Genomic DNA, 13,016 nt, shown 5'->3' with positions numbered 1-13,016 from the left:
AATCAGATGTACAATCAGGAAGGGATTGATGCTATGGATTTATTAGGCGAGGTGAGTACACACTTTTAGGCATTGCACAAACTGTTAATATGGTGACGTTTACAACACCTTAGAAGCCAATTTCCGCTCAATTATCTGTTCAGTGGACCCTTTCGGGAGGTTAAAAACAAAAGAAAATTTCAAACTTTTAGCTCTAAAAGTGGTCGTGGTCGCTTATGAGTGGTGGTCGCTTACAAGAGGTTCCAAGTATAGTGATTTTGCTTGGAAACTTTTGGTATTTTAGAAAATTGGTCGCTGAGGAGAAGTGGTTGCTCATGAGAGGTGTTCTGAACTGGAGGTTCTACAGTATACACAAAATAGATATATTAACGAGTAAATAGAGCCACAAGACATAAAAACAGCAATTAGTAATATTGAATTAACATTGTCATTTTTTATTATCTAGAAATCAAATATCCTACAATCTAACTTTCCCTGACTAAAGATTCAAAATGTGGTAAAACAGGCTGATTGTGAATTTAAACTTGCATTGTAAGCTTTTATCTCATTACTAGGCAAAACAATAATAATTTTACCTAATTATTATTAGTAAGTACTCACTTGAGTTATACTGATACAGTGGTTTTCCACAAGATCAAAACCGGAATTACACTAGGTTTGCTACATCATAAATACATACAATTTAATTTGACTCGAATTATCAGAGTAGTTCTATTGAGCTAATATCTTCAAGAAAGAAAAAAAAATACATAAGTCAATTAAATTATTAAAATACAATAATTAAAACTACTGCTAATGCAATAATTATAACTACTACTAAAAGTTCATTTTCTTTATGACTGTCTTAAAATCTTTAAATGATGTTATTGTTTTCATACTGCATGGGAGCTAATTCCAAATTTTTGCAGCTTGATATCGGATGCATTCAAGTCCATAATTTGTTGTTCTTGGTATAGGTGAAGTCACAATATTCTTTCCTCTTAATGAAAAACTGGAGTTGCGAAAAACGAGTTGTTCTTTTAGATATCCAGGATACGTAGAAACAAATAAGCTCTTGAAAACTACCATAAGAATTTTGTGAAGTCTTCCAGTGTATAAGGATGCCATCTTTGCTTTCTTTAACAGTTCATCATAACTAGACAATAAATCATTAAAAATAAATCGTAAAATACGTTTGTTCAAAGACTCCAGTTTGTCACAATTTCTACTGCCAGAAAAATGCCAAATAAGACAGCAATATTGAAGGTGTGGTAGGATAAAAGCCTTGTATAAACGTAGCATGACATTACTGGTAATGATATTTTTAAATCTCTTGAGAACACTGAATTGTTTGTTAACCTTCTCACATATCTGTGAGATGTGACGATTAAAGCTCAAATCCTCGTCAGTAGTTACACCCAATAAGTCAATGGAATTCTTAACGGGAAAAGAGAATTCGTAATTACTGTTCGTGCCAAGCACCATTGCCTGGTGCTTGTCTGGATTTACAATCATGCCATTTCACTCATACCAACTGTTAGCAATTCCATGTTCATGTTCCAGCCGTGTGTTTAGTGTTTCGAGGTCCTTGTAACATGAGTACAACTGTTCATGAACAGCGTAGGCATTCAGGTTTGCCTGCTTGATATGGCATAATAAATCATCGATGTGAATGTTGAAAAATATGGGACCAAGGACACTTCCCTAGGGGACTCCTCTTCTCACCAGTTCCCATTCAGCTTTACTATATTCTACTATATTCTACGATAGGTTAACAAAAAACTCACACCACCTACTCTGCAGCATCAAATGTAGCCCTGGAAGTTGGAAAAACCCACATGACCATAACTGCCTGTGACGAAACATCTTGAGAAATTAGAACTAAAATATAAACAGTCTCGTCATTGTTCAAGATGTTGTGATTGTCAACATACACTTAACCTGGAATGTGCACAAGTGAGCTTCACCAATTTTGTGAACATTACCCTGGGTTTCGCACTAGAAAAAGGGTGTGAAGGATGTGCAAGAGTAGAGTTACATTTTAAAACACTCCAAACACGAAAATGGGTCAGTTAGATCACATAAAGCTTAAGTCTGATGACACTACATTAAGAATGTAAAAGCTCATTGTAACATTCTGGACAAGAAGGGCCGTTATTTGGACCACAGTAGCCATCGTGACCTTCAGATTGAATACCGAAATACCGGCCACAATAAACCTCACCAGTCCACCCCTGCAATTTGCCTCTTCTCCGAAGTTTCTCTACTCTTTCACTTTTTAGCACTCTGCAGGCTGGGCAGTTAGGGCCATTGGTTGGTCCACAGTTCCCATCATGGCCAGGGGATTGTACCCCAAAATACCTGAAATCAACCAAACAAGAAACTTTTATCTTAATCTTATTAAATTACTGAAATTAATGGTTACTGAAAAATAAATGAACCAATTTTGGCAGATTATGATTTGTGTTCAAAAATGGTTGTTCTAGTCGGTAGAAGAAATGATTTTAAGAACCATAACAGGATTGGTCATACCTTGGTGTCACGCATTATGCAAAAATATTTGTTAATTTGTCGTGCATTGGAGATGTTAGCATCGTTTCATTTAAAATATCAAATTATATTCTCTCATTTTGTTTTTCCCATTTAAAATCAATTTTGGTTATTCAATAAAATTCATTGACAGAAAAAAAAATTCAGAACAAACATTACGTCACATGTTTGTAAGAAAAACCAATACATCAGTTTACATACATCTCTACAAAACACAATTTATTATCAAGTACTCTAGTATTATTTCATTATCAAAATCTTAAACCTTAGGAACTAAACCGTCACAAAAAAAAATTAAAACAGGCTCACCAATAGTTAATCTGAGCATATCTTTTGAATTCCGTTGTTAGTAAAATGCATCAAAGCTCAAAGCATGAGAGAGTAAGTAAGTAAGTAAAGCCTTTATTTATCAAGGGTTAAAACATAATAGTGAACATTCACTAAAAATCTTGTGGCCCTCACTTCGATAATTCTAAAGATCTAAAAATCTAAAAATGCAATATTTCATTATACTAATAGATATTAAAAAACTCTAAAAGCTAAAAAAACTCTAACAAACATAAATACAAAGCATCAGAAACAATAAATAAATTAAAACAAATGAATTAAAATGCTAATATAGACTAAACAGTAAGACTGTTTAAGATAAATTAAAATGTGGCAATAACCTGGTTGTCCAAAAAACGTTTCCTCATTGCTTGTTTACAATTGTGTAATTGTGTAATGAGATTTGGAAAGACAAATTGCTTCAAGAGCAAGCGGGGGTGGCATCACACCACCCCCCCTTCCCCAGCCCCCCAGCAAGTTTCTCAGAATTTTGATAAAAGGATTTACTCAGTGCTGAGTGAACCTGTCGGCTAACAGCTTCCCGACAGTCGGTTTTCACATTTATCAAGTATACCAAAACACGGAAGTACAGTTCTTGGGTGAAAGCTATGGTGAAAGTATATGTAAAACAGTATCAACATCGCAGCGCAGCATATAAAAAGACGCATCGCAGTATGGTTGAGGTCAGAGGATATAAAAGAAAGTACGACGCATAATTTCAACGTTACCCACCTTCCACAATATTTGAGACCAGTGACACTTCTCCCGATTTTCGTCGGCGAATAATTCGGTCCTTCGCCATGTCGTCTCTTTGATTTCACTTTGTCTTCAAACTCTTTTGATGAACAACTTTGGCCGCGAGTTTCAGTTAAAGGTGAGCTATGTGCACCTCCAAAAAAACCTTGTTTATGGTTCATAGACACAGGTACCATAGAGGGGTTAGCTTGCATCGCACATAGCCGACCAGTGGAAGGATCAAACCACTGTGTATTCGCTTTCGAGTTTTCTGTCAAGCTCTGATAGGGCTTAACTTTTCTTTTACCACTGGACCGATCGAAGTATAAAACGTCTTCCCCCATACCACAAGGACACCCTGAAGCAGATAGCAGAATTGGAAACAACAAACTAAAGGGTACATTCGAAAAAAGAAGGAAGAAAATTATCCTGCTGGCAAAAATATGGGAGTGTTGCAGCCGGGAGAGGAATGGGCAGGCAAGAATCCTTCTTCGATGTTTACTGGACAAATTACAGCTTTGACAGCTACGCAAAAATAGATAAACAAACATATCCGTTGGTTTCCAATTTCAGTTTCAATCGTACAATAAGCAATTTTTCATTCTTACGTTTTCACATTATTGGCAAACAGCCAGCAAATGGACGTGGACTTTAGGGGGATTTCCCCCTCAGCCGGCGGCGAGGAAGCCGGCATTTTTAGTGCGAAATAAATCCAATGCTCGTCCCTTCCCAAAAATATCCATTCGCTGATCTTTAGCTGACCCCGTTTGAGCACGTACATAACTCATCAGATTTTAACGAAGGGACCTTAAAACAGAAGTAAATTTCTGACCGGACGTGGCATCATAAGTTTCATTATCGAGAACTTCAACGAAAATTCTCCCCATGAAACAGTTTTAAACTTCCTGGAGGTCTGTAGTTGCTGTAATCAAACAATTTTAGTAGAGATCAACCAGTGGAATGAATTGTTTGTCCAGAGCCTCCGTTGTTAAAGTTATCATCAACTCAAATATAATATACTTGTACAATATTAAAACAAGTCATTCTTGTGACAAACAGTTCCTATTAACGTATTTGTTTTGGCAAATTGCGAAATTTAAGTCCCACGAAATATGGCTGTTCCATTTACACGAAATTAAGTTCCTGCGAAAATAAGGAACCATAAGGTAAGAGGAAGATAATCAGGAACACATTGCTGGGCTTATCAAAGGAACGTTCTCAACTCGCACGATTCCTTGATCTTGCACGGCGCTTTGAGGCTTTCGTAACAAGATCATTTCTTGCTCAGTGAGCAGGATCTGGATGCTGGACACATTAAATTTTTGTGAATGGCCGGAAACATGGTACAATAGATCATATGAGAAAACCAAGTTACTTTGGCATTTGATCGACAGTTCGAGTTGGAATTCTTGTTATAGTGTGATAGACAGCTTTATAAGCCTAATATGATATAGGTTTAGGTATCTACAGTTTAAGCCGATCCTTCTATAAGTAGTTGCATAACAATCTTATTTCTGTATTAATGGTCTAATATAAATATAGATGTGGCCCGCCCAGATTATCCCAGGCTACCTGCGGGTTCGCGCTGTTGCTATTGTCAAGCTTTTTTAACTTAATGTGCATATATTTCTGTAAAATTGTAAATATGCGAGTCATAATGAAAGTTTGTTGTTGTTGTTAGTTTGTTGTTGACGCGCTACATCCCTTGGACGAGAGAGGTTACCGTATTCCTCTAGAGGTGTCTCACGTCCAAGTGATGCAAGCGTGTCCGGTTTAAACTGTAGATACCTAAACCTTTATATCCAATTAAAGTTTATGGAGCTGGCTATGACACTATACCAAGAATTGTGAAATAAAATGAATTGTAAGATTTTTACGACCTGTAAATGCGAGCGTCCGAATCACCTTTTGAAAGCTTCAAGTCAAAGCGAATTTTGTTTTTTGCTCATTTTATTTGTCCCTTAGTTTCCGGACGCATACCGCTGTCACAGTGATATGTGTATCCCCGCACACATATCACTAGTGATATGTATATCCCCTCCAAAATGGCGGCCAGTGATATGTGTATCCCCCACCCCCCTCCCCTCTACTTTAAATAGCAATATCCTCCTTGAAAGCGCTCTCGTCGTCCGGTCCCTTACTGGACGAACGACTAACCCAAACAGACTTTAAACGCAAATCTCAATTTTTGTAGTTGAAAAAGCTTACGTATCTGCTGCTGGAATTGTGTTCTTACCCTAACTGGTTTTCTGCGAGCAGGATACAATGAATTTAAAGTTGAACACCAAATGGATCTAGATATATTTCAATTTGAGTTTCACGGCACGGGATTTCTAGGACGATATTAATTGCGCGGTGAATTACTAGCAATTTTGCTAGCAAGTTTCATAATAATCGACGTTTATTCTTCGGTAGATAGCCTAGATAACGGCTGTCTTCAGGGGATACACATATCACTGCGCCATGTAATAATTAGTGATATGTGTATCCCCTGTATGCAGTCTTATACAACCGAGGTCAGTGAAACTCCAGAAATCCCAAGCTATGAATAAATGCCGGGTGTGAATATTTCTAGCAAGTCAGTTTTGACAATGCAAATGTAATGGGCATTTTTCTTCTTGGGTAGAAAGCCAATATAACAGCTGTGTCCATAGGGATACACATATCACTAGTTCATGAAATAATCAGTGATATGTGTATCCCTCATTATCCCGTGCACGCGTGCACGCGTTTTTAGTGGAATAATCGAGTTTCAAACTCCAGTAAACCCAAGTCGTGTAAAAATGTCGGGTGCTAATATTGCCTGCAGTTTTGACAAGGTTGATGCGCTATATCATAACAGTTGTGTTTATGGGGATACACATATCACTGCGCCATGAAATAATTAGTGATATGTGTATCCCCTGCACGCGATTTCAGCTTAGATATTTAGACATTCGAGATGGAAACTCCGCAAACCTCAACCTTGGTATAAACGTCGTCCCGAGTAGGCAGCCAGCACATTTCGGCAATAATTGGCCCTTTTTTCGATTAGGTAGAAAGCCAATGTAACGGCTGTGTTTAGGGGATACACAGATCACTGCGCCATGAAATAATTAGTGATATGTTTATCCGCTGTTCGAAGTTTTAGTCAGATATAGTCGGTTGGAACTCAACCAAACTCCAGAAATCCTAAGCTGCTCCACTGGGCGCGAATTAATTTCTGGTTTCTCCTACTCTTTACAGCGAGCCGCCATTTTGTTCGTTGAATTCCTAGGCGAGTATCAGTGTTTTGTGGGGATACACATATCACTAGTGATATGTGTGCGGGGATACACATATCACTGTGACACCGCAAAAAAAAAAAAAAAAATTTCGAAATCTGCGCCTGTGATGTCATAACTGCAGATTATACAATAATCATGTCAAGGACACTGAAGGTCACGGGTAATCATGTCATGTGTGACCGCGGTGCATGATTTCTAAGGGTAATCATGTCAAGTTCGCGCGCTTTGTGTTGCTTGCCGTCAGTGAAGAAGCAAAGCCGAAGGCTTCGGCTGATAACCCCTACCTCGACCTTGATTATTCTGGATATCACAAAAACCGAATCCAATAATTGTTTATTATTGTTTTAAGATAGCAGTCACAAATCTTCAATTTTGTACGTATGAAGCTAAGAACGAAAATTAATTTCCTTTTCAAGGATCAGAAGGGATTATCGTTCCCTCGTCGTCATCTGCCAAAACTGATCACGTGGTGCGATCTTGCGCACAATCCAAGGGATAGAATGGCCATTTGCGTACTATCACACGACAGTGCTTTTTCAGCCAAGTAGCAGATGCAGCTTCCTCTTACAACTTTTTAGATGAAGATGGAAAGAATCGACTTAGGATTTCCAGAAATGGCAATACCTTAAGGAGAAAAGCTAGGTTTTTATTTCTCATTTGCGTGTTTTTGTATGTCAACATTTGACAAAAAAAAAATTGTTTGTATATGTACAAATTTAATTTGAGGCAAAGGAGTATACGTGTCCCCTAATGGAAACTACGAAACCTCCAAGCACAGGCAACCTGCCTCATTTAGAACGTTCTTTACAATCGGCAAAACGAAACAATAGATAAAGAACGATGCCTCAGTTGCTGAATTTGAGGTTGAAGTGAGATTTCTTACTCAGGTTCAATTAAATTGTATCCTGCTCTGTGATTTCTTTTCATAGCCACAGCCATTACGACTACTGAAGTTGGAAAGTTGCTTACTGGAAAAATATAAACCTCGGCGATCTCTACAATTGCTGCGAGATTTGTTTCCATATGATTGCCGAGTGATCTCAGGAATCATAGGGATCGCATCAATCATTGACATGCATATTATTGGTGGCCCCTATACCATCTAGGTGTACAAAGCCACATTACTAACAAACAGGGACAGTGGTAGCCTTACAGTGAGCAACTAATTGCTCAAGGCAGCTAGGGAAGAGTTTTTAAAAGTTAAAACATAAAACGTTAGGGTAAGAACCATGATGATACACTCCACAACCGCTCCCTGCACATCTACTGTTGACCAATCAGAAACCAGCAAATCTACCACGGTAACCCCCTAATACTACCATCACCTGAGTGTTTTTGATTTAGTTTCCTCGCATCTTAATTGTTGCCGAGTTACTTTACAGAGGAGGAATTTCACGTGCATGGTACTCACAGGTAAATGGCATCCAACGTCCACTTGGTCAATGTTACTTCATGAAATGTTCTACTTGCAATAGCACACACTACACCTTCATTGCCACTCATTCCCATTGTGTCACATAATAAACACATGGTTGAAAAGACACGTGTGTTTTTCCTAGAGTACAAAATGTAAAAGTCAGCTAAGTAGCACCTTTGTTCCCAAGAAAAAGGGTCACTATAACTCAGAGGGCTGGAGCCTCTTCAGGAGTGGCAAAGTAAAGTAAAACCTTTTCAAAACTGAGTGGCCATGGTTTCATGAAAAGCTGGTGCTTCACTTTGGTTTGACCTCTTAGAAGTAGGAGTATTTTCTACTCCCCCTGGATAGGATACTAGTCCATTACAAGTTACCTGCAGCATTTTTGTTGTTACCCAAGTAACTGCTAGTACCCACTTATATATATTTTTTTGTAAACCAGTGAGATTTAAGTCAAATAACGTGCCCAAGAAAGCAACACAAAGACCCCAGGTCCAACCTGGAGCTTACGATCCTCAGAACAACAAAGTAATGATTAAGTCGGGTATTGCCTCTCCCTCCCAACCTCAATCTCCCACCTCTGTGTTATTGATGACAAAACCATCCAATCTGCATTTTTAGAGAAGTTTCCACTTGAGTGTGGAAAGTAACTTGCATTATTATGCCAAGATTGGCTTAACAAACTCACACAACTTTGTCCTCCGATCACAAGTGACACCAAAACCAATTGCAACTTGCTTGCACATTTTTTCCCATGCTTTGTGTCAGCTTCGTGTATTTGCTTTTAGTTTTGATTGGTTCACTGAATGGCCTGTGTCTTTTGTGATTGGCCAGAGTGATTACTTCGGATTTGGTTTTATGACACTTAATTAAAAGCCGCTCAGTATTACTGTAACATTAAACTTACTGATCATCCTGTTGGAAATCAAAAGAATAGTCACCTTCCAGCTCAGAATACCCAAGAATCCTGCATTGAATAAAAGTCAACATTGAAAACAGAATCCAACATTGTCCAAATAATCCCTTTAAACACTTATTCAATCCATCATATTCCTCACCTCCCATTTCCGCCATTAAAATTCCCTCCAACCAGAAGAGCAACATGAGATTTCAATGGTAAAATCTGTACACTTACAAACTCTTCTCCTCCATCCTACAATTACAAGAGGATTTCTTATTAATAACTACGTTAGTGACTTAAAAATCAACCAGCAGTCCATTCACCAGCCTGTATTCATCTGTCCTAGGTGTCCTTATGTCTTTCTTTCTTTTAAGGATAATAAATCAACAAGAGAAATACCTATATATTGAATTACAAGAATAAACTCTTGCACTCAGCAGTTGAATGTTTATTGCACCTTTCCAAATACTGAGTTCTTGGGGTGTTCAGAATTGCTTGCAATGTAGTCTTTGCAAACAATATGTCAGGGTTCATTTAAGTATAAAAATGATTGTCTCCTTCTGGTAGTTTGCACAAAGTGAAGCTCTGTTCATCACATCACTTTTAACAAGTATACCAAATAAACAACAAGGATAATGTTTCAATTAACAGTTTTCTTACAGTGGGAAGACTCCATTTGTGAAGCACAGTCCATTGTAATCCAGGTGCAACTGTCCAGACTACAACCAAATGAGCCAGACATACAGCTAAAATATCTCTCTTTTTCATTAGCAGGGTAACATCCTTCTCTGCAGATGGCTCATAAGATGACAGAGAAACAGACCTCACTTTATTATTCTCACCCTCTATATGGTGCTGTTGAAAAATAAAGGAACCATATAAATCATTGGTTTCCAATCAGGGTTCGTACTCTTTTTCAGAAACAAATTTTCAGGACTTTTCCAGGACATTTCCAGGACTCAGATTGATTTTTCCAGGACTCTAAAATTCACATTAACGCTTTCACTCACATGTTAATTTTCCTTACTGTCTGCCATACATTTCATATTTTTTACATGAGTTTAACAGATTTCCAGAACTTTCCAGGACCAGTAACCTTTTTCCAGGACTTTCCAGGACTTTCCAGTCCTGGAAAATGCCACAACAAAATTCCAGAACTTTCCAGGTCTTCCAGGACCCATACGAACCAAGTCCAATTCCATGTCTTAAGATTATTCAAGCTACATAACAGAGTTACACATTATGACGGATGAAATAACTGAAAGCGAATTACAATATTTTATTTATTGATCCTTACAAATTGCAAGCAGATAGGAGATGAGAATAACACTTTTTCAAAAAAATCTTCTAAGAGATATTGTCAAAGCTAAGTCATTTTTGTACTTGGTCATGACATTACATGATCATAAAGTAAATTTAGTTGGAAATTTTCACAAATTTAGTCGGACAATGCCCTGAACCCAGGCTGCTCAATCTGGAATCTAGGACCCTAACTGTAAGGACACTGTGCCTTCATAAGGGAGACCTGATACTTTAAAGGGATATCTGACCACTGTATATCAGTGTTGGAAAGGACGATAAAGGTGGCATGAACAAATCTGGGATGAATAGTACATGAGACATACCTGTAAGCAAGCCATCATCAGAACAGGAGAAAGTTCTGACCGATCCTCAGGTGATGTCATACATGATAACTGTGAGGTCTCTAGTGGCTCCTTCATTTTCCCATGTGGAGTAGCTTGATCACCTATCCTTGGTTCATGAGTGGATGGACTTGATCTCATTTCAGTTAAATTGAACAACTCTCCTTGATCATTTAGTTGCTCTGGGGTTTTTTGAATTCCTATATCAACTTCCAAAGGAAATTCTGTGCCACAAGTTTTATGTATATCATCTGTTTTAGAACAGTAGAAATTAGAGTCTCTCTCATTTGAAAACTTGTTAATCTCATGGGGTCTTCTAGAGTCACATTGCATTGTAGTACATGTAACTAATAACCTCTCATTATTGTCAGAAGCACTTTTATAGTCTAGCTTGCCCTGTTCATTGCACAAATCGTGGTGTTCATAGTCATCAGTACTGAGTTTATTTTTCCTTTCAATGCTGCTGGTTTGTTGAACATCATCAGCTTCAGCTGAGACACAACTTTCAACACAACTGCTGTCATGATGACCTGATTCCACATCTGCCTTAGGAAGAAAGTCCATTTGTGTGGCTATATTCTCTAGTGGTCGTACTTTTGGGGAAACATTGAAACTTTTTACAGGTTCTTTTTGCAAGAGGAGATCATCTTGAGTGTGTTCAGAACTTAACAGAAAGTTGTTCACAGCACACTCTGACTGCTTATTGCATACTAGATTTACAGGCGTGGAAAGGACCTGCAATTTATTGTTCCTGTTTCCTTCTAATGTGTTTTCAGCTGAATTGGCCTCCACTTGCATTGAACAAGCTAGAGCAGAACTTGCAACCTTTGTCAAAGGATGAGAACAGCCTTCCCTTATTTCTTCCTCACACTTTGACTCTGGCAAAATGTCACATTCTCCAGTTGCTATCTCCAATTTTTCATTTGCCTTTCTATTAATCCTCTCAACTGGCAAAGCACCTTTGATCTTCGCAAGCTTCAACTTTGCAAACTCATTATCAGGTAAGGAAAAATCTACCACAGCACTCAGGAAACCACCATGTTTCATCTGTTCTGAGGAAGGCCTTGGAAAAACAAAATCTTCAGTTGTTATTTCTTCAGCGAAATTGTTACAGGAAGTAGTGTCTGAAACATTACAGTTTGTTATTTTGTCTTTGCTGCATGAGGGGATTTCTTTCTTTTTCCTCGAGTGTTTTGATCTTGCTCTTTTTGTTTTCCTTGGCTGGCTATTATCCTGGGAAACACCTGTTTGGCTTCCAAAGTTGGGTATTGATTGCAGCCTTGGACTTCTCCTTGGAAACTCCTCTTCGAATAAATGCAACCAGTGCCAGTTTTGGGGAGAAACATTGTCATGTTCCTGTACAGAGGAACACCTATGGGCATCTCCCTTTTCAAAGGAATCTTTAGCCTTTACAGAGGCTTTACCACTAAGTGATACTAAGCCTTCTTTATTCAAGTTTTCTTCTGATTTATGACCTGAAAAATGAATGCCATCCACAACAGCAGTATCTATGCCTGAATTTTCCATCTCCTCAACAACAATAACTTCCTTAGCTGAATCACTGCACTCCTGACATTTAGTCATAATTGGAATATCTGCAGGAAGACAACAGCAACCTACAATTTCTGCTATGTTCACAGTACAGTCTTGACCATCCTCAGTCCTGGAGCAATCTCTGTGATCTACCCCAACCACATCAATGTCAGTAATCTTCTCCCTCTCAGGCAACAGAGGAGCGTCACTGAATGAATTAACACAATTTCTATCAGCTGCAATAAAGTTGTGACTGTTGCTTTCAGTGTGTCCCTGTAATGCTTTAATGCCAACTTCAGGTTCAGTCTCTCCTCCTGTTGGTGCAGATCTTCTTCTACACCTTTCCTTAGGTCTACTGCTTTCCTCATCTTCATTGCATTTTTTCTCTAGGCATACTTGTCTACTGGTATCTACTGTGTCCTTGAATGAAACACTTTTACAGAGCCGTTTTTTGTGACGTGATAAGGGACTTGATTTCCTAACATCAGGGGAGAACACCTTCTCAGACAGAGGTGTACTAGACCTGTTCTGAGCATCTGCACTATGATCTGTATTGTCATCGTTAACTGCAAAACCATGAAATGTTTGCCGCCTTTGCTGGCTTCTTTCAGCTCTCTGTAGAAAGGAGAGTTGTAAATGGGTTCTAAATCACTGACTGAAGTAATTGT

The 13,016-nt window shown here is 38.4% G+C and overlaps 2 protein-coding genes across 2 annotated transcripts in view; both read right to left on the bottom strand.

Moving 5' to 3' along the window:
* The window catches only part of LOC145490646 (uncharacterized), a 35,375-nt gene that overhangs the window by 19,700 nt on the left and 2,659 nt on the right, over positions 1 to 13,016 (bottom strand). Inside the window, exons 3-7 of the mRNA XM_081469726.1 lie at positions 10,798 to 12,963; positions 9,833 to 10,027; positions 9,330 to 9,424; positions 9,179 to 9,238; positions 8,269 to 8,412 (exon numbers count right to left, since the gene is read on the bottom strand). Coding sequence (XP_081325852.1) covers positions 8,269 to 8,412; positions 9,179 to 9,238; positions 9,330 to 9,424; positions 9,833 to 10,027; positions 10,798 to 12,963 — 2,660 coding nt within the window. The remainder of the gene's footprint in view (positions 1 to 8,268; positions 8,413 to 9,178; positions 9,239 to 9,329; positions 9,425 to 9,832; positions 10,028 to 10,797; positions 12,964 to 13,016) is intronic.
* LOC145490652 (uncharacterized) lies at positions 1,435 to 7,387 on the bottom strand. The gene is made up of 2 exons (XM_081469734.1): positions 3,589 to 7,387; positions 1,435 to 2,340 (listed from the first exon to the last, which is right to left on the bottom strand). Exons 1-2 carry the CDS (start codon positions 4,140 to 4,142, stop codon positions 2,088 to 2,090), a joined length of 807 nt encoding a protein of 268 aa, XP_081325860.1. The 5' UTR covers positions 4,143 to 7,387; the 3' UTR covers positions 1,435 to 2,087.

This window comes from Orbicella franksi, chromosome 6 (genome assembly GCF_964199315.1).
Source record: "Orbicella franksi chromosome 6, jaOrbFran1.1, whole genome shotgun sequence".
NCBI lineage: Eukaryota > Metazoa > Cnidaria > Anthozoa > Scleractinia > Merulinidae > Orbicella > Orbicella franksi.
The sequence above is the reverse complement of the archived record's forward strand: the minus strand, read 5'-3'. Positions and strand labels throughout refer to the sequence as shown.